This window comes from Brachyhypopomus gauderio, unplaced genomic scaffold (assembly GCF_052324685.1).
Source record: "Brachyhypopomus gauderio isolate BG-103 unplaced genomic scaffold, BGAUD_0.2 sc44, whole genome shotgun sequence".
Classification (NCBI taxonomy): Eukaryota; Metazoa; Chordata; class Actinopteri; order Gymnotiformes; family Hypopomidae; genus Brachyhypopomus; species Brachyhypopomus gauderio.
Genome location: NW_027506870.1, coordinates 210,551 through 229,838, shown reverse-complemented (window position 1 = coordinate 229,838; position 19,288 = coordinate 210,551). Strand labels below are relative to the sequence as shown.

General features: G+C 39.8%; 1 protein-coding gene across 2 annotated transcripts; it reads left to right on the top strand.

Moving 5' to 3' along the window:
• Positions 1 to 306: 306 nt before the first annotated feature.
• Positions 307 to 19,274, top strand: LOC143486089 (uncharacterized). Of its 2 annotated transcripts, XM_076985903.1 has the most exons (9): positions 307 to 442; positions 1,381 to 1,462; positions 1,645 to 1,962; positions 12,048 to 12,383; positions 15,827 to 15,940; positions 16,147 to 16,266; positions 16,397 to 16,504; positions 17,278 to 17,324; positions 18,698 to 19,274. In XM_076985903.1, exons 2-9 carry the CDS (start codon positions 1,423 to 1,425, stop codon positions 18,983 to 18,985), a joined length of 1,371 nt encoding a protein of 456 aa, XP_076842018.1. In that variant the 5' UTR covers positions 307 to 442; positions 1,381 to 1,422; the 3' UTR covers positions 18,986 to 19,274. The 2 variants fall into 2 exon arrangements, with proteins under 2 accessions (XP_076842018.1, XP_076842020.1); XM_076985905.1 differs by lacking the exon at positions 16,147 to 16,266.
• The last annotated feature ends 14 nt before the right edge of the window (positions 19,275 to 19,288 follow it).

The following is a 19,288-nucleotide window of genomic DNA, read 5'->3' as shown; positions in this document are numbered from 1 at the left end:
ATGCGTTAAAATGCGTTAATTTTTTTAGGTCGTTAATTTTCCTGTAATTAATTAATTACCACTAATATTAATGTGAACATAGAATTAATAATAGAGACCTCAGTATTACAAACATTAAATCAAGACAAGTCAATAAAGTTATCCATAGAAAATGACCTTTTATTAAATGTATTTTTAGTCATACTGATGTAGTAAAGATGAATTTGCTTTGTCACCAGATGCAATAGGAAGTGGCTAATGTCTCATCTTCCTGTGGTCTGACCGAAACAAATGTACAGATAAACAGTGAGAGAAACAGACCAGACACAGATGCAGACAGACAGAATCTTCAAAGACTTTAGCTTTAATCCTCAACTGATCTGGGAGTTGAAGTTGAAGTCAACAAACAAAGCTGATCTCAGGATGAAGATTCTCCTCATCTTCATCTTCTAACTGATCTCAGGTAAGAACAGACACTTCTGAAAGAATTAGAATCATCAGCATCAAATGAAGGTTTTTAAACAACCAAAAGGTTTGTTTCTACCAAGAGATTCATGACAATCTATGCTGACTATGATGGTATTATAAAAACATGAGCTTGTAAAACAAGTGTTATTTTAAATACTGTCGTTTAATTAAGTTTATCAGTTTAATCAGCTTTTTTAGCTTATTAGATTATCATGAACAACATTCAGAAACAATTGGTTCTTACGTAGTTAAAACACTATTATATGAATCATGTACATGCATGTGCACAAGATGCCCAAATGACAGTTGATACGTCATCTGCAAATTTCACTGAGTCTGAGAGAGGGGAGGAGGTGAGAGAACACACACACACACACACACACACACACACACACACACACACACACTGTGGTACAACACTCATTGATATCTGCTGTAGACCATTACAGAACACACTGACATCTGTACATCACAACAAACAGTTTCAACTTCGATTTAAATTTCACGTTAAACTTTCATGTTTCAGTAGTCAAAGGAATATGACACAATAAATACGAACTGTGTTGTGCTGTTAATTTATGAGGGAGAAATTGTGAAGATGCGTGTGCAGTGTGAACAAATTGGTTTCACATGTGAACCTATGAAAACGGCAAATAAGTAGGTTGCCATTTATTTAAAGAAGAAAATGCCACTAGCTACACGGTTCCTGAACTTGTCCCAAAATTTGACTTGTTATGTATTTCCTACAAAGCTTTAATAAACATTTATATGTCACTTCCTGGGATGAATAAAACTGACTTAAAACTGACTGAATAAAACTCTCTCTACCTCTTGAAAGAGGGAAGTCCATTGTCACTTGCGCTTTAATAATCGAATGAAGAAACAGCCCAGACAGAGACAGAGCTGTGGTGTGACTCCGTTATCTGTTTACAGTGGAGTGGAGTTGGTCTGGATATCTGAACTCCTGAACTCAGAATGAACGTCTTCATCATTTTCACCCTCTACCTGATCTCAGGTAACGAAAAGCACTTCTACATCAAAAAGACTGTCAGTAAGAGGAAGTTATTTGTCTGAGTGTTATTTGCACAGGAAGGTTGTTACGGTCTGAATTCATCTGCACAGCAGTGTTATACTTGTGAAAAGTCACCACTTTCACAAATATATTATGAGCTCACTCTGATATTTGATGTGTTTCAGTGACAGGAGAGTCCACCAGTGAAGTGACAGCAGGAGGAGGAATCAGGATCAAATGCAAATATCAGAATGGATATGAAACAAACATGAAATATTTCTGCAAGGGTAAAGGTACATCATGTGCTGACCAAATTAAAACAGACGATAAAAACACATGGGTGCATGAAGGCAGATTCTCTCTGTATGATAACACCAGTGCTAAAGTCTTCTGGGTGTTGATGAGAAACCTCACTGTGGAGGATACTGGAACCTACCAGTGTGGAGTGGATAAATATCTACAGATAGACACATACACAAAAGTGAAAGTGAAGGTAAAGGCAGGTGAGTGTCCTCTACTGCTCCTGTTCATCATACTACCCCTTCCAGCATCATGTATTACTACTACAGGGAGGGTGACAGTACAAGCTCTCATACAGGACTCTTTATAACAGTGTGATGTCATCATGCTTTTAGCAGGGGGTGTGGCCTCTAAAGAAGTGACTGCATATGCAGGGGGAGGAGTCAACATCAAGTGCAAATATGAGGATGAATACAAAACCAAACTGAAATCTTTCTGTAAGATTGGAAATGATCATTGGTGTTTAGATCAAATAACAAACCCAAACACTGACTGGAATAATCAGCTCAGATCCTCAGTTCATGACAACAGAAGTGCAGGATTCTTCAGTGTGTTTATCAGAGAGCGTAAATGACACTGGAACATACCAGTGTGGTGTTGTTGTGTCTGATCAACTACACACCTACACTGGAGTGAAGGTGAAAGTAACAGAAGGTGAATATCATGTAACATACATTCATCTACTAAACTGCTAAATCCAACTCCGGGTCATGGGAGGCGGAGCCTATTATGGCAGTACATGGTGCATCACAGGAACCAAACTTGGACAGGACATCAGGACATAATGAAACCAATTAAACAAAATAAGTAAGTTGCCATTTTTCAAACCCAGGTGTAACCCAGGTCTTAAATGGGTCACAGACACTGATAAAGTAGATTAATGGAGAATGCAAATAATAATTATAATCTATATTTATTCTGAAATAGTATAAATAATTCACTAATAGATTAAAAACTCTTCCAGACAGAGGTTAAAATAAAAAAAAGAGAAACTTAATTTATTTCAGAAAAGAAATAAAATAGATTTTAAGGCGCTAAAAAGAAAAAAAATGCAGCCAATCAGTTCTCAGAGGGTTCAAGTCGCTAAAAAAGTAGCCAACCAGTTTCCCAGAGAGTGAAAGAGCGCTAAACAGCAGCCAATCATACTGCTCCGCGGGACGGAAGCGGGTTATGTTGAGGAGTGGGCAGTGCTCGGATACTCAGAACGACTTCTGTGTGAGAGATAAAGAGAGCACTTCTGAACCTAAGAGTTTAAGAGAACCTAAGAGAGATTTAGCTTTTCTAATCATAGCTGAGTACGGTCGCTGAACCTAGGACGTCTCTAAAGTAGGGTAAACGGAGGAAGTTTATCCTTTTGCCAGCTTTCCAAACTTTCTAAGTTAGCCCTAGGTAATCTGCAGACGGAGGAGAACTTTGAACCAGGTTTCATCAAAATATACGGTGTAAGAACACCGGGGTGGATTCGGTGAGTGTTAAACACACTTTTATACGTGTTTTGATTGAAACTGTCACGTAAATAGAGCTATGAAATATCGCTAATTAGCTTAGCGGCTAGCGCTACTCGCTATGCTAAACTAATCCTATTGAATGTAACACAAGCAGCTAAGCTAAGCTAATCTTGCTAAGTGAACTGTAGAAATGATATGAGTTACTCAGACGCTGTTTTATGTAAACAGGTCAGTTTTTTTGGTTGGGATTGATTTATCTTCAAGAACTCTCTTCACATCGCTCAGCTGCACACGGCCGGTGCACTGAGTGGGTGTCAAGATGGCGAGCCAAGCCCGTATCGGACAACACGAGTAAACTTTGAGTATATTTTCTCTTTGGAATATTTTCTTGAGCAGTTTCCACTCACACGGACACTGGTAATTGAATGAACTGAAATTTGATTCAAAAGCATTTTTTTTTCTGGAAGAAAAAAATATTAGACACTGAAACAAGAAGTTGGACATTTTAATTGTTTTGAACAGTTATTTTATTTCTGTAGATTTGAGAACTGTGAAAAGAAAAACAAGAGGTTATTGGTTTTTTTTGTTTTACTGTAACTGTTCATGGTTCTGTAAAACTCATGGTTTTTGGGTTAAATAATCTAAAGGTTAATCTAACATAGAACTAATCCTGAACTAACTTCTTAAACAGAGAATAAATTTCTAAACTCTAGCCTACCAAGATAATAAATATAATACTTACCGTAATACTTATCTTCTAAATTAAAGGGAACCTAGAAGGATAAATTAATTAATTAGTTGATAAAATAGCTGTAAATATACCATAATAATAATAATAATAAGTACTTACAGAGGTTGACTAAATACATCTAAAAGAAAGAAATATGTGTTAGACCTGATTAACACTTTAACTCAAAGTAAAAGGTGAAACTGAGTAAAGGTGCATATTTACCTGTGGGTTGATCATTCATATTCTTTTACTTTCTGTGAAAATTGTATTTTGTGAACACCTGTTTTGTTTAAAGATCGTTTGTTTTATTTCAAAGATCTTACAAAAAGAACTTTCAATACATTTTAAAATTTCAACAATCCCTGGTCTCATTTCTTCCATGTACTTGCTCCCCGAGCGAACCTAACTGGTCCATTGGTGTTATCCCTATTGTCAAATCAGTACTCACCATGGAGATTGTAGAACAAGAAGCAGTTAATGTCGCTAACTCAGTTCTTGTTAGTGGTTTAACTGAGACAGAGATAGATACAGAACTATCTGACTATTTAGAGCAGCATGGCTACATTGGAAGGGTACTTCATATTGATAACCCCACGTCAGCCTTTCATAAAAGTGCAATAATCGAGTTTAAAAGCTCTTTAGCTCTCGGAACTCTAAGACCTTTGCTGCCCCTTACTTACCGTAGTTCAAGGCAAAAAGATGTCTCCTACAAGAGAACTGCTTTGGCAAGTGTATACATGCCTTCAGCCTCAAAAACTGATGCAAACTGGTTCCTAGCAGAATTTCAAAAGCTAGCAGCACAGAGCAGAAAACCACTAGTAGAACTTTTACAAGAGCAACTCTCCCTATGCCGTGAAACAATGGAATCTCAAGAAGACAACCAAACTGACCGAATCCAAGATGATTCCAGCTTATGTGAGGCAGAACCTATGAATCAAGTGCCTTCAGCTTATCCACATTCACCAACGCATTCTCAGAGCTTCCCAGTGATGAACTCAGAAAGACGATCGGGACATAATATGGTGCTCACACCTGAGGAATTGAACCCACCTGCTATCCAACGAGTTGTTGTTGTTGAACATGTTATAAGGAGTGGAGAAACCGCAGCATCTGCAAATGCCCCAGTAAGGCTCAGAGTCTTTTCAGGAAAGAAACCCCATCCTAACAATGAGGTAGATTATGAGACTTGGAGAAACAATGTTGAACTACTTCTGCAAGACCCTGCAATGTCAGACTTGTGTCGATCTAGAAGAGTTCTTGATAGTCTTTTGCCTCCAGCAGCTAATCTAGTAAAGCATCTGGGACCACAGGCTTCCCCAAGAGCGTATCTTGATCTACTTGACTCAGCTTACGCCACTGTCGAAGACGGCGACGAGCTCTTTGCTAGATTTTTGAATACTCTACAGGATGCTGGTGAAAAGCCATCTGAATACCTCCAAAGGCTCTACATTGTCTTAAGTAAAGTGATCAAACAAGGCAGTTTACCCGCCAGCGAAATGAACAGGCACCTGTTACGCCAGTTCTGCCGTGGATGTTGGGATAATGCGTTACTTGCTGATCTCCAGCTGGAACAAAAGAGGAACAAGCCACCTTCCTTTTCTGAGCTTTTGTTCCATCTTCGTATGGAAGAAGATAAACACATCGCCAAAGACGTGAGAATGAAGAAGCATCTTGGTAATGCAAAGTTTTGTGCCAGTTCCCATGCTGTCAGGGCTGAGACTTGTGACATAAGCCAAGAAGAAGAATCCCTTAGTACTGAGGTTAACAGCCTAAGGAAACAAATCAAAGACCTGCAAGGGCAACTTAAAGTGTCAAAGCCGAAGCCAAAATGCCCTGAGTACTCAGGCGGTGCTATTTTAGAGCTGAGACAACAAGTGGCCCAATTACAGAGTCAAGTTGCCAACATGGTTCCAGAGCCACAGAAACCCATTGCAATGCTGTCAGAGATGAGAAACAAGAAAAGAGACAGAGCAGTGACACAAGAAACACAGATAAGTGCACCCCGAGAGCCCAGTCAAAGGCCAAGACCATGGTACTGTTTCTGCTGTGGGGAAGATGGACATACTGCTTTGTTCAGCTGATTCCAATCCTTCCCTAGTAGCTGCTAAAAAGAAGCAATTGATTGAGAAGCAGCATGCTTGGGACAGAGAACACAATCCAGTGAACCCGGCAATCTCACAGAGAACTAAGAACCCTAATGTTACCAGGGCTAGTGTAAATAACCAAACCACGCAGACCAAAACATATGGTAACTTACCAAGAGGTCTCGTAGGGACCAAGTGTACTTCTAAAGTGGTAATCAATGGACAGACATACAACTGCTTGCTTGACACAGGGTCACAGGTGACAACTGTTTCCCAATCCTTTCATGAGACACATCAGCCAACCCTGAGATGTAACCCTATTGGTGATCTTCTAGAAGTAGAAGCAGCTAATGGACAGCCTGTTCCTTATTCAGGTTATGTAGAATTGAATATCACTTTTCCAAAAGAATTTCTAGGGACAGCTGTGGAAGTTCCTACCCTAGCCTTAGTTGTCGCAGACATCAGCGAAGCCACACGACCCACCTTGCTGATAGGAACAAACACCTTGGATGTCCTGTATGAGAAGCATTTTGAGAGGAATCGGCTCAACCATCAGTCACCGCATCATGGCTATAAAATGGTCCTGAAAACACTGGAAATGAGACATAAACAAACTGAAAACTGCACAGTAGGCACCGTAAGGCTTCACAGTAATGTACCCGAGGTCATCCCAGCACGCCAGAGCTCTATTGTGGAGGGATCTGTAAACCACCGAGGTGCCGACCGCTGGGTTGTTCTGGAGTCACCCTCAACAGCTTCTTTTCCTGGTGGCCTCATTGTGACCAACAGCCTGATTACTCTGCCTGACAAGTTTCATGCTAAGCTGCCTGTTGTGCTGAGGAATGAGACAGACCATGATATCACCCTAACTCCTAACAGAGTTCTTGCTGAATTGCATGCACTGCAACAAATCCTGCCCAGTGATACCTTACCTATAACAGCCTCTGTCACAGATGCAAATATCAAGTTCGACTTTGATGATTCACCTATCCCAACTGAGTGGAGAGAAAGGATAGAGTGCAAACTGAGAGCTATGCCTGAAATCTTTGCTCACCATGACCTGGACTTTGGACACACAAACCAAGTGAAACATCGCATCAAGTTGTCTGATGAAACTCCTTTCAAACAGCGAGCTAGACCCATACATCCTCAGGACTTTGATGCAGTTAAAAGACATCTAGAAGAGTTATTAGAGTCTGGAGTAATCAGAGAGTCTGAGTCCTCCTTTTCATCCCCTATTGTTGTAGTCAGGAAGAAAAACGGTGAAGTAAGGCTCTGCGTAGATTACCGTAAACTCAATCTGCAAACAGTGAAAGATGCATATGCTCTACCTCATTTGGAGGAAACCTTTTCTGTGCTGACAGGGTCCAAGTGGTTCTCAGTTCTTGATCTGAAGTCAGGGTATTATCAGATAGAGCTAGAAGAAGCAGACAAACACAAAACAGCTTTTGTATGCCCATTAGGATTCTGGGAGTGGAATCGTATGCCGCAAGGGATCACCAATGCCCCAAGCACATTTCAAAGGCTCATGGAGAAGTGTATGTCAGACCTCAATCTGAGAGAAGTCATCGTCTTTCTGGACGATCTCATCATCTTCTCAGAAACCTTGGAAGAGCACGAGGAGCGCCTTTTCAAAGTTCTCCAACGCCTCAAGGAGTATGGTCTCAAGCTATCCCCTGAGAAGTGTAAATTCTTCCAAACATCTGTCAGATACCGTAATGGAGTCGAAACCGACCCAGAGAAAATTGCAGTCCTGAAGAACTGGCCGAGTCCCAAGAACCTCAAAGAACTCTGTTCCTTTTTAGGATTTGCAGGGTACTATCGAAGGTTCATCAGAGACTTCTCAAAGATAGTCAAACCCTTGAATGAGCTAACTGCTGGATATGCTCCTAAGAGAAAAGGGTGTCAACTGACCAAAAGTCAAAATCAGTACTACAAGCCAAAAGAACTGTTTGGAGACCGTTGGACAGAAAACTGTCAGGAAGCTTTTGACACAGTCATCGCTAAGCTTACTTCAGCCCCTGTCCTGGGATTTGCCAACCCCAGTCTGCCATACGTCTTACACACCGACGCCAGCACCATTGGTCTCGGAGCTGCCTTATACCAGGAGCAGGATGGGCACCAACGAGTAATAGCATATGCCAGTCGTGGTCTTTCAAAGAGTGAAGCGCGATACCCAGCGCATAAGCTTGAGTTCTTGGCCCTCAAGTGGGCTGTAACAGACAAATTTTCTGACTATTTATATGGAAATTCGTTCACAGTGATTACTGACAGCAATCCGCTGACGTACATCCTCACTTCAGCGAAGTTGGACGCTGCAAGCTACAGGTGGTTGTCAGCTTTGTCAACATTTTCCTTTAAGTTGCAATATAGACCTGGGAAACATAACCTAGATGCAGATGCTCTCTCACGCCATCCCATGAATACTAGGATAGATGATCCTACATCACAGAAAGAACAAGACAGAATCAGACAGTTTACACTGCAGCACTTACCAGAGCTTACCACTAATGCAGAAGTGAGCACAGAAGTGGTCCAAGCAATCTGTGAAGCTCGGTTAGTATGCCAGCCATCCTTGAATGCATCAGAAGTTGAATCCATTCCCTTAGTCGGATCCTTGGCCACTCATCCTGATTCCATACCTGACGCTTTCGTGTTGGGTGAACATGTTGAAGGGTTTCCTGTAATCCCGATGATAACTGAGGCTGAGTTACAACAGAAGCAGAGATCAGATCCTGTTATCAGAGAAGTAATCTCATCCTTTGAAAGGGGAGAGGTGCCACCCCCATCTGCGAGAAGAGAGATGCCAAAACTTTCCATGATGTGTCGAGAATGGAATCGGTTACAACTGAAGGATGGAATTTTGTACAGGAAAAGACAAGTAGGACAAGATGTCAATTTCCAGTTATTTCTACCAGAAGAGCTAAGAGAGATGGTAATGAAGAGCCTCCACGATGACATGGGCCATCTAGGGTTTGAGTGTACCCTAGATCTTTTAAGAGCACGCTTTTATTGGCCCCAAATGGCATTAGATGTAGAGAGGAAGCTTAAGACTTGTAGTCGCTGTGTACTCAGGAAAGCACCAGCTGAAAGAGCTGCTCCACTAGTTAACATCAGAGCAACCAGACCCCTAGAATTGGTGTGTATGGACTTCCTGTCATTAGAGCCAGATCGCAGTAACACCAAAGACATCTTGGTAATCACAGATTATTTCACCAAGTATGCTGTGGCAATACCTACTCCCAATCAGAAGGCCAGGACTGTAGCCAAGTGCCTATGGGAGAACTTCATAATCCACTATGGTGTTCCTGAAAAACTGCACAGTGACCAAGGTCCTGATTTTGAATCAAAAACGATTAAAGAGTTATGTGAAGTCATGGGAATCCGTAAAGTAAGGACTACACCATATCATCCACGTGGAAATCCAGTAGAACGATTCAATCGGACGCTACTGAGCATGATTGGGACTTTGCAAGAGAAAGAGAGAACTTACCTGAGAACATCCCTGAAAGAGAGAACTTACCTGAGAACATCCCTGAAAGAGAAAACCTATTTGAAAGAGTTGCAGAAATAGAATACTTACCTACAGACCATGTAGATGATCCAGCTGTCAATTCTGAATTGTCACAATCTGCTACACCTGCTGAAGTGGAAGAAGAAAATGCAGAACACCTACAGCATTCCACAGAGGAATCTGATGATGAAGAAGTTCAAGCCTCAGTGAGACGCTCCACAAGACAAAGAGGAAAAGCAAAGAGACTAACCTACCCAGAGCTAGGAAACCCGCTGATTTCCATAGTCCAATCCCTGTTCCAAGGTATGACTACAGCCCTCACCCAGTCTCTTGTAGAAGCTGCCTCTATGGAATACGTCAAGCCTGCTGTGAAACACCCCATTAGTCCAATGCACAGGGACGTGCATGCAGTTAAAGGCGGGAGGGTGTAACCCAGGTCTTAAATGGGTCACAGACACTGATAAAGTAGATTAATGGAGAATGCAAATAATAATTATAATCTATATTTATTCTGAAATAGTATAAATAATTCACTAATAGATTAAAAACTCTTCCAGACAGAGGTTAAAATAAAAAAAAGAGAAACTGTTAATTTATTTCAGAAAAGAAATAAAATAGATTTTAAGGCGCTAAAAAGAAAAAAAATGCAGCCAATCAGTTCTCAGAGGGTTCAAGGCGCTAAAAAAGTAGCCAACCAGTTTCCCAGAGAGTGAAAGAGCGCTAAACAGCAGCCAATCATACTGCTCCGCGGGACGGAAGCGGGTTATGTTGAGGAGTGGGCAGTGCTCGGATACTCAGAACGACTTCTGTGTGAGAGATAAAGAGAGCACTTCTGAACCTAAGAGTATTAAACCTAGAAAATGCTAGGATTTAGCTTTTCTAATCATAGCTGAGTACGGTCGCTGAACCTAGGACGTCTCTAAAGTAGGGTAAACGGAGGAAGTTTATCCTTTTGCCAGCTTTCCAAACTTTCTAAGTTAGCCCTAGGTAATCTGCAGACGGAGGAGAACTTTGAACCAGGTTTCATCAAAATATACGGTGTAAGAACACCGGGGTGGATTCGGTGAGTGTTAAACACACTTTTATACGTGTTTTGATTGAAACTGTCACGTAAATAGAGCTATGAAATATCGCTAATTAGCTTAGCGGCTAGCGCTACTCGCTATGCTAAACTAATCCTATTGAATGTAACACAAGCAGCTAAGCTAAGCTAATCTTGCTAAGTGAACTGTAGAAATGATATGAGTTACTCAGACGCTGTTTTATGTAAACAGGTCAGTTTTTTTGGTTGGGATTGATTTATCTTCAAGAACTCTCTTCACATCGCTCAGCTGCACACGGCCGGTGCACTGAGTGGGTGTCAAGATGGCGAGCCAAGCCCGTATCGGACAACACGAGTAAACTTTGAGTATATTTTCTCTTTGGAATATTTTCTTGAGCAGTTTCCACTCACACGGACACTGGTAATTGAATGAACTGAAATTTGATTCAAAAGCATTTTTTTTTCTGGAAGAAAAAAATATTAGACACTGAAACAAGAAGTTGGACATTTTAATTGTTTTGAACAGTTATTTTATTTCTGTAGATTTGAGAACTGTGAAAAGAAAAACAAGAGGTTATTGGTTTTTTTTGTTTTACTGTAACTGTTCATGGTTCTGTAAAACTCATGGTTTTTGGGTTAAATAATCTAAAGGTTAATCTAACATAGAACTAATCCTGAACTAACTTCTTAAACAGAGAATAAATTTCTAAACTCTAGCCTACCAAGATAATAAATATAATACTTACCGTAATACTTATCTTCTAAATTAAAGGGAACCTAGAAGGATAAATTAATTAATTAGTTGATAAAATAGCTGTAAATATACCATAATAATAATAATAATAAGTACTTACAGAGGTTGACTAAATACATCTAAAAGAAAGAAATATGTGTTAGACCTGATTAACACTTTAACTCAAAGTAAAAGGTGAAACTGAGTAAAGGTGCATATTTACCTGTGGGTTGATCATTCATATTCTTTTACTTTCTGTGAAAATTGTATTTTGTGAACACCTGTTTTGTTTAAAGATCGTTTGTTTTATTTCAAAGATCTTACAAAAAGAACTTTCAATACATTTTATAATTTCAACAATCCCTGGTCTCATTTCTTCCATGTACTTGCTCCCAGAGCGAACCTAACTGGTCCATTGGTGTTATCCCTATTGTCAATTGAGGTAACCTTACTGTACGTTATCACCCATTCGTGTCTAAAGCGCTACACAGGACACTGGAGCAGCGAGGCTGCTCTGTTGATCCGTAGCATTAAAGGATGCAAGTGTGAACCAGATCTTACATTTCAATCCTAAATCAGCCACAGTCATGTGAAACAGTTAGGAGAGCTAAATATGTGTGATATTTCACTTTATTAGCATTTATTAGCATGTATTGGCATTTATTAGAATAGTAAATGCCAGAATAACATGAATATCACTAAATACACATATTGATCTGAATGTATATGATTGACAGATCTGAACTATGGGAGGTCCATCAGTGAGACTGGCTATAGAGGAGGAACTGTGAACATCAGTTGCAAATACCCAGAATCCCAGAGGAGTGACCCCAAGTTTCTCTGCAAGATTGTGGGCAATGATGTTTGTGCTTATAAAACGTCAGTTAAAGAGAGTGACAGATGGATAAATGAGGGATGCATGTCTCTGTATGACGACAGAACAACTCTACTCTTCACTGTGACCATCAGAGAACTGACTGGTTCTGGTACATACTGGTGTGGAGCTGAATCAGACTGGGAATCTGATCATGGGTATGAGGTTTATATCACACAGATCTACCTAACAGTGACTGGTGAGTACATAACATGATCCATGAATCTGTTATTTCAGACACTTTCTTTTAGGAGTCTGTCTACAGCTGCACATCATTTTATCTAATACATTATGGGGAAGTTAATGTCATATTTATACTGTTTAAAATGAGGGGCAGAAAAAAGCCTGAAATAGCAGTGTAGCTTTTTCACTGTGTGCATGATGTTTTATTCAGTAGAATTGACTTTTTTAGAATGCAGCCATTAGTATGTGACGTGGGGACAGAGGCAACAGGAGACAGAGGTTGTAAGCGAAAGGCTTTATTATACATGGTTAGAATAACAAACACTCAGGCCACTTAGCAGAACAAACACAAAGCAATACTCAGAAAGATGAAAAGCAGAAGAGAGTCCACAGGCGAACAGCAGTCCCAGTGCAGATCAGACTATCCCACGTAGAGAGGTGAGGGTGCAGGCTGAATGCACAGCACTGAACAGACCGACCTGTGGGGATTTATAGGGCCTGAACCTAATCAGAGACAGGTGTTAGTATTGGGGTGATTGTGATGAAGGGAGTGTCCAGGAATGAGAGGGTGTGTACTGTGTTGGAGTGGGCGTGTGTGAAGGAGTGAATGTGCGTGCCCTTTGGTGGTGTCTGGGCTGACCCACCATGACACAGAATACATCAATATGTCCCAGAAATTATGGGTGACTTTTAGATGAATGTCTGTGTGAGCTATTTATGTATGTGCACACATGAAGTATGTTCATGACTATAATACAGACCCAGGGGTGGAAAGTAACTAATTACATTTATTCACATTACTGTAATTTAGTGGTGTATTCAACTAAGGATTTTCATAGTCAAATCTGATTTGTCAGATTTTCCCTTTAGTCGACTAATAGTCGAATCAGTGTTATATTTTAAGTAAAATATGCCAGCCTGAAAATATAAAAAAAATTGCCACACAACAGCAAACAAATTATAAGTAAAGGTTCAAGTAACGGGGTTTAAAAAGCAAACAACAACAAAAAATTTTTATAGGCCTACTTGCCGAGACGCACCGCGACGAGACGACACAACCAAAACGACAAACGGCTGAACTGTTTTTTTCGCCTTACGCGTTTTAAATGGTATGCCATGTTGGTTGTTGTCGTGCGAAATGAAAGACGTTGATAACTTGCACTTTACTTTGATTCATCTTTATCTTTTTCAAAATACTTTTGAAGTATTTTTAGTAGCCGTTATAATCTGTAGCGTGTTCAGCTCCGCTCATTTGGATTGTGCAACTGCAGGGTGTGAATTATTAATGTGTAGTAAGGAAGATACCTATTGTTAATGCGCAAACATCATTAAAAATATTTATTAACAGAAATATGATTTTATTTGACAAAAGTATATATATAACGAAAACAAAGACATTTAATGTAACAACTAATGCTTAGCAGCGTCCTTGGGCACCCCCATGCAGTTAGAATGGTACATTCGACTATGACATTCATAGTCGACTAGGGGTATAGTCGACTATAGTCGAATCAGCGACTATTGCAGCTCACCCCTACTGTAATTGAGTACTTTTTATGAGTAATTTGTAATTTTCTGAGTAGTTTTTGAAATATGTAATTTTTACTTTTACTTGAGTACATTTTGACCCAACTAGTTTTACTTCACTACATTTGAACGCCCTCACATTACTGAGTAAAAAAATATTGATGGTGAAAAATTAAATGCGGGCAGAAATTTAAACTTCTGAGTCCCAGAACTGAAGGCCAATTGCATGGCCTTGCCTTGCGCGTGCCCTTTCCATTGTCTCATAATCAGGTAGTTATCTGGTGCTCTTTTTTTCCAAAAGGATGTGTTTGTTTAAATCTTCTATCTGTCAGGTTCTGTGGGATCCTGTGGGCATTTTACTGTGAAAAGTGGAATCCTGTGGGCACTGTATTTTGAATAGTTGGATCCTGTGAGCGTTTTAAATAGTGGAATCCTGTGCCCATTTTGTTTTATTTTGAGATGTGGGATCCTGTGGTCAATTTATATTTTATTTTGAGTTGTGGCAACCTGTGGGCATTTTATTGTGAATAGTGGGATCCGGTGGGCACTTTAGTTGGATTCTGTGAGCACTTAATTTTAAATTGTGGGATCCTATGAACATTTTTTAATTTTTGATGTGGGATCCTGTGGGGATTTTATTGTGAGTAGTGGAATCCTGTTGCATTTTAGTTTGATTTGTGGCATCTTGTGGGCACTTAATTTTGTGTGCATTTTGTTTTTTACATCATTTGTAATGTAAATTTCTTTATTCTTATCATAGTGTTGTCCGTTGGACAATAGGACTGAAAATTGTTTCCACTTTATGGTACTGTCACGATACGGCGGGCTCCCTACTGGTCGCCCCCGTTCACAGCGGCAGATGTCCTGTCAATCATGGCGTTGTGTTCGTCCCTTGGGTGGGCGGAGCCCGTGATCCATCTCACCTGATGGTCGTTTGTTTGTCTATATATGTCTTGTCTTTGTACCAGATGACCGCTGGTTATTATATCCTTAATTTGGATCAGTTCACGGGTTTTGGTTTGCGCACTTTACATATTAAACCATCCTTTTCCCCTGAGACTCGGCGTGATCGCTTCCCTTTATTTTCGCTCACCTTGCCCGTCACAGGTACAGGATGTGACTGTCCTTGTGCTGTGAGGAAGTATGTTCCTGAGCCCAGCTGATCTTTTTGCAAGTGTGGATGTGCACTTAAATACACTTTGAAATCGATTAAAACAACTTGTGCTGAATTTGGTTCATGATTCATCCATGCATTAAATAACTGAAAGTAACTAAGTAACTTTTACTCAAATTACATTTTAAATGAAGTAATTTAGTACTTTTACTCGAGTAAATTTTGAGATGGGTAATTTTACTTTTACTCTGAGTAGATTTTAGGCAAAGTAATGATACTTTTACTCAATTACAATTTTTCAGTACTCTTTCCACCTCTGTACAGACCTCAGATGTACTGCTTATGACAGTCATTATTATTTTTACTATTTTTACATTATTATTATATTATTCTATATTGCCTTTCTCTCTTTATGCAATCAACCAACACACACACACACACACACACACACACACACACACACACACACACACACACACACAGAGGTGAGAAGCAGCAGCCAATCACACAGCGTGATCTCAACCAAAACTCACAATTACTTGGGGGACTGCTCTGGGCACCAGAGATGGTGCATAACAGATTTTGCTTTTGCAATTGAATGTTGAAATTAGTGCTGTCAATTCCAGGTGCCGCGATTAAAAGTCCTCACCAGGATTTTGCTCAAGCTTACTAGATTTTCTAATTAGCAATACAGGTAAAATTAGTGGAATCAACACAATCCAGGAAGCCTGAGCAAAATCCTGGTGAGGACTTTTAATCGCGGCACCTGGAATTGACAGCACTAGTTGAAATGTTAACATCTTCATCTCCATTAACAGAACCACAAGTGCCAGTACCATCAGGATCTTCATCATGCTTATCACCAAGAGCAACTGTACTCACAACATCTAAAACTACAGTCACTTCCTCTCCTACAATAGACACAAGCACAGGTGACACATAATGTACCTTTCCTGAATATCCAGTTATAGTGTGGACTAATCACAGTGTGGACTAATCACAGTGTGGACTAATCACAGTGTGGACTAATCACAGTGTTGACTAATCACAGTGTGGACTAATCACAGTGTGGACTAATCACAGTGTGGACTAATCACAGTGTAGACAATCTGTCACTTTTGTGCTCCTGTTCATCCAGATATTGCAGTTTCAATCACCACACCATCACCACATTTATCATCACACTTCAGTCCACAGGCCACCCAACTAACCACATCTTCATCATCCACACCCACATCATCTTCCTCTCCTGCTACAGGTGCTGACACACAGTGGACTGTACAGTGTGGAGTGAAACTACTCACATACTGTCATCTTCAGACACCACTGCATGACCAGGATACAGGTTCAATGTGATTGGCTCACATGTTATGACTCTGTTCCTGCAGGATCTCCATCTTCCACTGTGATCAGTGTTCTGTCTGTGATTCTGGTGCTGCTTCTGATGGGAACATCATTCCTCATAGTGACTCTCAGAAAGAGAAGGAAGACACAAGGTAACAAACACATGCACACACCCTAGTGTTCACACTCATAGTGTACCATAGTGTACACACTCATAGTGTGGCATTGTGTATTTGTAAAATTGAATTCCCCAAAACATTTGGTTTTGATCAACTGATTTGGACATTGAGGTCATGATAAATTCAAGTGTTAATATTATTGGTTTTAATACATGGACAATTACAGATGTTTGTAATGATAACATATGTGCAGATCTCAGTGATCAGGTCACATATACCTGTTATGTAGATTACCCACATTCATTAGTCAGTAACAGGGCTCATTAAACACCAAGAAGCTGTTACAGTGGAGTCTGATGCTTCCCCCTACTGAGATGAGCATGCATGCACAATACAAACAAAATAAACACAGATCAAATGTCTGTTTAGTTTTAGTCTTTCAATTGGTGTTTGTGGGTAGGAGGAGATGAGAGACACCAGGAGCCATTCTGTCTCAGACACTGAAGCATCTACAGCATCTAGTATCTGTCTACCCACAAACTACCCACACCTTTGATCCTTCTCAAATTGTTTATACTTTAGCACTCTCCCATGATATTTAATCCACAGCTCAGTTACTTACACAGCTCAGTTATACACATAAGTCAGGGATAGGTTCATTAGATGCCCAAGTGTTACAGTGGAGTCTGGTGCTGCCCCCTACTGGTTAGATATGAGCATGCATGGACAAATCAAACACAGTAGGCTTCAAAGTAGCTTTTGATTTTTTGTTGAAATCTTGGCTTAATGTGAATATTCCTTCTCAGTATCATTCAAAGGACAGTCCTTCCACGACTCCTCACACAGCTATGAGGTAAGTCATGACTGTATCACACAGCCATGGGTTGAGTTATGACTTTACCTCACAGTCATGGGGTGAGTCATGACTGAATCACCCATTTCATACCTCACATGCACATAAAAGATACAATAATATCCCTTCCTAGTACCCTGAAAAAACATAACTCACCTGGTAACAGAGCATAAATCACCTGGTAACAGAACATAACTCACCTGGTAATAGAACATAACTCATAACAACTAGTGACTTATTGTACTAGTTCTCACATGCACAACACACACAGACACACAACACTAGGCGTGACCTGCAATAGTCGCTGATTCGACTATAGTCGACTATACCCCCTAGTCGACTATGAACGTCTTAGTCGAATGTACCATTCTAACTGCATGGGGGTGCCCAAGGATGCAGCTAAGCATTAGCTGTTACATGAAATGTCTTTGTTTTCATTATATATAGCCTTTTGTCAAATAAAATCATCCAAATTTCTGTTAATAAATATTTTTAAAATGATGTTTGCGCATTAACAATAGGCATCTTCCTTACTACACATTAATAAATCACACCCTGCTGTTGCACAATCCAAACGAGCGGAGCTGAACACGCTACAGAATACGCAGCATCTGCCGAGATTATAATGGCTACTAAAAAACTTCAAAAGTATTTTGAAAAACATAAAGATGAATCAAACAAAGTAAAGTGCAACTTATGTCATCAACGTCTTTCATTTCGCACGACAACAACCAACATGGCATACCATTTAAAACGCGTAAGGCGAAAAAAAAGTTTGTCGTTTCGGTCGTGTCGTCGCGGTGCGTCTCAAGTAGGTCTATAAACATTTTTTGTTGTTGTTTGCTTTTAAACCCTGTTACTTGAACCTTTCCTTGTATTTTTTTGCTGTTGTGTGGCAATTTTAAAAATATTTTCAGGCAGGCATATTTTATTTAAAATATTTTTGACATTTTGCACGGACAGTTCGATATGCGAAATGCGCTCTGACGGTTAATGTTCTCTAACGTTTCATTAAAAAAGTAAATAAATAAAAGCTGAATAAAGCCAACCTACCGTGTTTATTCATTTATCTAAGTGTTTTAGGTTTTTACTTTGAAGAGGAAAAAAGTCCTGAATGAGAACGACCGTTTAAGGCGCTCTAAAAATAAATAAATAAAATAAACCCGATTCGACTATTAGTCGACTAAAGGGAAAAGCAGACGAATCAGATTCGGCTATGAAAATCCTTAGTTGAATACACCCCTACACAACACACACAGAATAAATCAAATGTGAGTAAAGTTACTACCTTATAACAGTGGGCACACCAGTTTATTATCTTTATTAATGTTGTTGTTGATCTTATTGAATATTATTGGTTTTTATGTTCTCAGGTTCCACTTGGTGTCTATGACTATGAGGAGATTAAAGACACCAGAAGCCCTTCTGTCTCAGACATTGGAGAGTCTACAGTCTACTCTACTGTCTGTCTACCCACAAACCCCTCTGATCCCTCCCAAATTATTTATGCCCAAATCCAGTTACCCACACACCCCTCCGATACCTCCTCACCTATTTATACTTTAGCTCAACCATCATCACACACCCATGATATGATCATTTACTCTACAGCCAATTTACCCACAATTCCATCTGGTCCCTCAGTAGGACACGTAGGATAAGAAGGAGGAGGACTAATGTGACTCTGATACTGTCAGAACAGGACAGAAGTGATCCAGGAAATGGTTGGGATAGGAATGTATGTTTTTGTTGAAAATCCTTTGTTTATTTGTTTGTTTTTTGAAAGAAGTATATTAATTTCCCTTTCACTCACTTTGTATTTATATCTCTCTAGGTAGATGTCTATTGCTCTAACTGAGCTGGTAGTTCACATTAACCATATTTTTTAAATTCTCAAACATCCAACACCATTGTTCATTGTTTACAGATATAAACAATTATCTGTGTTTACTTTGTTTGTATTG